Below are 6,000 nucleotides of genomic sequence, written 5' to 3'. Positions count from 1 at the left end.
TTTAGACTCAGGAGGACGGAGAGAAATGCGGAATGAGGTAGGTGTCATTATCTGGGAGTCCTCTGGGGGACTACAGAGGGCCTGGGGACTGCGGTATGGCCAGTACCATTTTCTTCAGAAAGAAAATTCCCAGGCCCATGCAGCCAGAACAGAGTTCTGAAACTGCCTGTGGCGGCGCGCGGAAGAACTCCCGGCAGAGTCTCTGGGGGCGGAGCCTGGGCGGATCGAGGGGCGGAGCCTGGCCAGCGGCGTCTCTAAGCGGTTGCCGAGGCGGCGAGGAAGAGCGTTGTTGGGCTTTGGGCTTACCTCACTGCTTTCCCGAGCGGTAGCGCCTCCTCCTTCTCCCGCCGGCTTCCTCCTCACAGCGCTTTTCCCGCGAGCCGACCGGTTCCGTCATGGCGACCCGCAGTCCCAGCGTCGTGGTGAGCCATGGGGACTCTAGCAGAGCCCTACAGCTAGGCCCACGCGGCCGGTGGCACTGTGACACCGGCCGGGCCCTGAGGCCGGCTCTGGGCACTGGGGCGGAGGGGACTTTCGGGGGCGGGGGCGATCACAGATTCCTGGAGTCTGGCTGGTTGCCCCACGAGGGCGGCGGGCAGGACGGAATGGCGGGGTTCGGGTGGGGGTGCCCCTGCAGTGAGCCCCGAGGGAGAGAGAGAAAGAGAGAGGGCTGGCTGCGTGTGGGCCCGGAAGGTGGAAATGGCGTTGGACTTGACATGTGCGGCCGGCGGGCGTGCGCGGCGGCTGGAGACAGAGGGCGGCTTCGGAATGATCCTGCACGGGGAGGGCGGGGAGGGCGGGGAAAGCTCCCTCCGGAGAGGCCCAGCTCTATAAGTTTGGGGCTTGGCGGCTTCTAGAAGGAGCTTCGGTACCCAAGGCGACAGCACGGGAGGGCATGTTCAGGCTTGGGCTTTGCCTCTAATTCTGCAGCTGCCATAATTCATATTTGTGGAAATGCGCAATCGCTCCTTTGAATCAGCGCTGCGGCCCGGGCAGTGAAAATCACGCCTATTTTCCACCTGAAGAGTGGAAAGGCTTTTTTCCCCCTTGGCTCAGAGTAATGGGCTTTGGCTTCAGATATACTTGACTTACTTGACTTGGGAGCCCCATGCCCTTGAATGCTGTGGGGAATTTGAAAAAAAAAAGTATGAATTTAGTTATGTTAAATGACTTTTTTTCCCCACACTCATTATCAGATATCTTGCTTCTTCCCCCAGTCACTCTAATTTTTGTAGCCTGCCAAGCTGCTGTCCCCACCTATCTACCCCATTGCTGATCATGCTTGCTAAAACATTCCAAAGCTCCTGCTTCTCTGATTAACGACTTCATTCTTATTATTGCCTCTGGTACTACTTAAATGTCATATTATGCTTTATAAACTACAGATTTAGCAGTTATCTGCTTACTTGTTGATTGACTTTCCCACTCACACATACTTTATTTTGGTGGTCTAAGGCAGGGTCTTCCTATGTAGCTCTGGCTAGTCTGTAATTGGTGATGTAGACCACCAGGCTGGCCTTGAACTTGTGACAGTCATCCTGCCTCCTGCCCACTTCCTCCCAAATGTTGCATTACCGTGTCCTGGTAGGGTTTTATAAAATTCATTTTAGGGAATGAACCCTTGTTCTACTAGGTAAGCAAGCTCTCTACTGGGCCAAAAGCCAGGCCCCTAAACAAGCCTTATAAAGAAAGGTAGGACTCACAGCTTTAGCATATAGCACAATGTCTGGTTTCCAGGAAGTTTTCATTACTAGTTTGTTGGGTGAATTAATAACCATTTGAGCCCTAAAAAAGTGTTGTCTCATACTATATTAGATATTGTCGCTTAAGGCAAAACCACTGTGTTCTTTCTTTTTTTAGATTTAATTTATTTTATGTATTTGAGTACACTGTAGCTGTCTTCAGACACACCAGAAGAGGGTATCAGATCCCATTACAGATGGTTGTGAGCCACCATGTGGTTGCTGGGAATTGAACTCAGGACCTCTGGAAGAGCAGTCAGTGCTCTTAACCACTGAGCCATCCCTCCAGTCCCAGGACTGTGTTCTTAATGGCCTGGAATCCTGCTTGTTCAGACTGTTCTGTGTGGCCTTCAGTATCTTCACCTAGCCTCAAGCATTCTTTTTAGACAATTTCTTCCTGTGTAGCCTTTGCCCCAAGTAGACAGGCCTTGGACTTACAGTTATCTTCTACCTCAGTGTGGGAATTATAAGCAAGCATATGCTATCATCTGGTTTTAAATTTTTCTTGCATCTGAGATGTTGGCTGTTGGTGTTGAAAGGACTGTTAGATAATAGTCTTAACATAGTCCCTGAGTGGGAATAGTAATAACAGCCATCATTGTGTTTACATTTATCTTTCCTAATTAGTTTCCAAAATAACCCTGTAACAGTGACATGTTCACATTATCAGACACAAGTTATTAAGGGGGGGAGAGCCCTCCCTCCCCCAAATAAGTACTAAACCGTGGCTATTCTTAGTTTTGTTTGAACATCAAGAAATTCACTGTATTTTTAGTTTGCAAATTCCCCTTCCTTTAAAAAAAAAATTTTTGTTTCCTTCCCCTAAATTGTCTGCATGCTAGGAATAACAAACACTTAAAAAGTGCTTACTACATGCTGGTTGCTATTCTAAGCCCTTTAGCTGACTTGACTTATTTCTAATTTTTTCCTGTATATGGCTGTTTTGCCTGTATGTATGTATGTGTATGTATGTGTACCATGTGCTTGCTGTGTTCCTGTGGAGTCCAGAAGACCTGCCATAGGGGTGCTGGGAATTGAACCCAAGTCCTCTGGAAGAACAATAAGTACTCTGAGAGAGGCATCCTCCAACCCCTACCTGACTTTATCTTTAAAAAAAAATTACACAGAGGAGTTGAATAATTGCCTACATCATTCCGTGCTACTACATTTGAACCTGTTGATCTGGCCCCAGATTCTACCCTTAGCCAGTAAACTTAGCTTAGGAGCTACAGTGGATGTTTATTAAATAAACATCTGTCTCCACCATTGACAAATGTTTTGTGGACTTTATCTAATATCATTACCCGAAAGTTACATAATAAGTACCTCTTGTGTTAGATGAACATTAACATGACTAGGGTGACACAAAGTAGAGGAATACAGGCTTCAATACTTTCAGGAAATTGGCCCCTAGATGTGCCTGATAGATGAAAAACATGCTGCTTGTGACTATCAGTCTAGAAAAGGCTTCTGGCTTCTTACAAACTAATAAGAAGCATCAGATATGAATTTCAGGATGGCCTAGATAAAAGTATAATATACTAACGGAACCTTGTTAAATGATTTGTTTATTTATAATGCCTGAGATAAAGATGCACTCTGTAAATTAATATAGCCTACTGACCTTACATTAACATAATTAACGTAATCCTTCTGGCTAAGTCTTCCATGTGATAGAATTACAATCATGAGCCACCACCCTTGGCTTAAATGATTTTTTTTGAGATACTTTCTCTGTAGTTCTAGGCTGGTCTCCCAACTCACTTTATCTTCTGAGTGTGGGAATTAGAGATAGACAGACATATTCTAACCATGCTTGGTATTCTGATGAGAGTGAGTCTGTGTTTTTGGTGACCTAACTCGAGGTTTTACTTGTGCTAATAAGCATGTTTTACCATTGAGCTATACCTTTATCTATCTGCTAATTTTTTCAGGTTTTAAAAATTTATTTCTTTTCTTTTTTGTTTTTTGATTTTTGTTTTTTGTTTTTTTTTCCGAGACAGGGTTTCTCTGTATAGCCCGGGCTGTCCTGGAACTCACTCTAGACCAGGCTGGCCTTGAACTCAGAAATCCACCTGCCTCTGCCTCCCAAGTGCTGGGATTAAAGGTGTGCGCCACCATAAAGATGTATTTCTATGTTATGTGTATGAATGCCTGCTGAGTGGTGTGTGTGTGTGTGTGTGTGTGTGTGTGTGTGTGTGTGTGTGCCATTAGGATGCCTGTGGATGTCAGAAGAGGGCATTTCATCTCCTGGAACTGGAGTTACAGGCTATCGTGAGCCTCCACAGGGTTGTTGGGGACTAAATCTAGATCCCCTCTGCAAGAGCAAGTACTTTTTACAAATTTATTTATTTTTAATTTACTTTATGTCCTGATCACAGCCCCCTCCCTCTTCCCAGTCCTACCCTCTCACCCTTCCAAATCCCTCCCCCCATTGCTCCCTCAGAGAAGGAGAGCCCCCTCCCTTTGCTACCCTGGGGCATCTAGTCCCAGCAGGTCTCCCACTGAGGCAGAACCAGGCACTCCTAGTACTCCTAACCATTGAGCTGTCTTTCTAGCTCATTTTTTTCTCAGAGTTGGTTAAATATCATAGTTTTGATCTAACACTATTTTATTATCAATGGCATCTAAAATAACATCCATTTATAAATAAGACCAAAATGAACTCTTTTGATCACCAAAATATGGGAATAGTTCCTCTTAGAGGTTTCTTTATGTAAATTTTATACTCTTGTTACCTGTGTTATAGATCTATCTTAATTGTTTGGATAATCTGGATTATTGTAGCAGGTGGGAAAAGGAATATCAGAAAAAAAGACACATTACGGTTTTATTGTTGTTTGAGGTGGGGTTCTTTTTGTGAGGGATTAGTTTACTTTAGTTTGGGATAGATTTTCTTTATATAGGCCAGGCAGGTCTCAGACTGGGAATCCTTCTTAGTCTCTTAAGTGTTGGGATTATGAGCATGTACTTCCATGACCAGTCTTGTGATTTTTATTTTTTCACTTTGTACATTTTAGATGAAAGAAAAAATAACAGCTAATTTCTTTTATTATTACAATAAATATCATGAATTGAATTTTCTCTTTTTTATTTTTGTGCAGTTGATAGTTTTTACAGTTTTAAAAAAGATTATTTTTTTTTACTTTTTATTTTATTTTAATTTTTTTCTTTGAGACAGGGTCTCTGTATAGCCTGAGCTGTCTTGGAACTTACTATGACTAAGCTGCTGGCCCTGAACTCACAGAGATCTATCTGCCTGCCTCTGTCTCCCAAATGCTGGGATTAAAGGTATGCCATGTGTCACAACACTTGACAAACTAAATAGAATCATATCACTTTTGCCTTCCCTTTTCTCCCTCCAGCTCTTCCCATTTGCCCACCCTAGGATCCCTTTTTCCTTGATTATTATTGTTACATATATGTATGTATGTGTGTGCATACTTATACTTGTTTGTGTGTAAATGGTTTCAAGGTTGATCACTCTGCAGTGGATAGCCAAAAAGGGAGCTCTTCCTGGGGGTGGCTGATTCTTCTCACAGTTGTCATTGGTTGCCTGTAGTTCTTTGTGTAGGGTTGGGACCAAGAGAAAGTTTTCAAACTTGGGATCTTCCTGCCTTAGTCTCCTGAGTGCTGGGATTATAGGTATGTACCGCCATGCATAGCTCTTGTAGGGGTTTTGTTTTGTTCTGTTTTGTTCTTTTGTTTATTTGAGATGGCATGTCATTATATAGTGCTGGCTGTTCAGGAACTCTCTTTTGCTACTGTGTATAGAGGTCAGAGGACAACTTGCCATAGTTAATTCTTCTATGATATGGATCCTGAGAATTAAACTCATTAAATTTGGCAGCAGCATGAGATGGGATCTGGCTCTGTTGCCTAGGCTAGCCCTGCCTTAATTTTCCAGGTGGTTAGGACTACAGGCATTTCTTATACCTAGTGTAATGTGTTCTATTCTTCCATAATTAGATAACCAATGGTCCATGTCATTTTTTTCCGCTCTAGTAAGTGGGTGCTGAAACTGTGTTTGTTCAGTCTTTCTATAATTCTATGTTATGTGGATTCACTAACATTGATAGATCACATAAAAGTGTTAATTACTACCAATAATAGTAATGTTGAGACTCAGTTGTTATTTTCCTATTAAGGACTGCCAAAATAACTAACATTTAAATAATCTGTTATTAACAGGAATTCAGATACTTCAAATTACTTTGAAACTACCTTCAGTTTTTTCTTGCTGTTCAGTGTCAATATC

At 43.1% G+C, this 6,000-nt stretch overlaps 1 protein-coding gene across 1 annotated transcript in view; it reads left to right on the top strand.

The window, feature by feature from the left end:
- Positions 1–233: 233 nt before the first annotated feature.
- Hprt1 (hypoxanthine phosphoribosyltransferase 1) overlaps positions 234–6,000 on the top strand; it is a 30,590-nt gene continuing 24,823 nt past the window's right edge. The window contains exon 1 of the mRNA XM_028765008.1: positions 234–422. Within this exon, the coding sequence (XP_028620841.1) occupies positions 396–422 (27 nt within the window). The 5' untranslated portion in view covers positions 234–395. The remainder of the gene's footprint in view (positions 423–6,000) is intronic.

This window comes from Grammomys surdaster, unplaced genomic scaffold, assembly GCF_004785775.1.
Source record: "Grammomys surdaster isolate TR1022 unplaced genomic scaffold, NIH_TR_1.0 147, whole genome shotgun sequence".
Taxonomy (NCBI): Eukaryota; Metazoa; Chordata; class Mammalia; order Rodentia; family Muridae; genus Grammomys; species Grammomys surdaster.
This window is presented reverse-complemented; position numbering and strand designations above follow the sequence as displayed.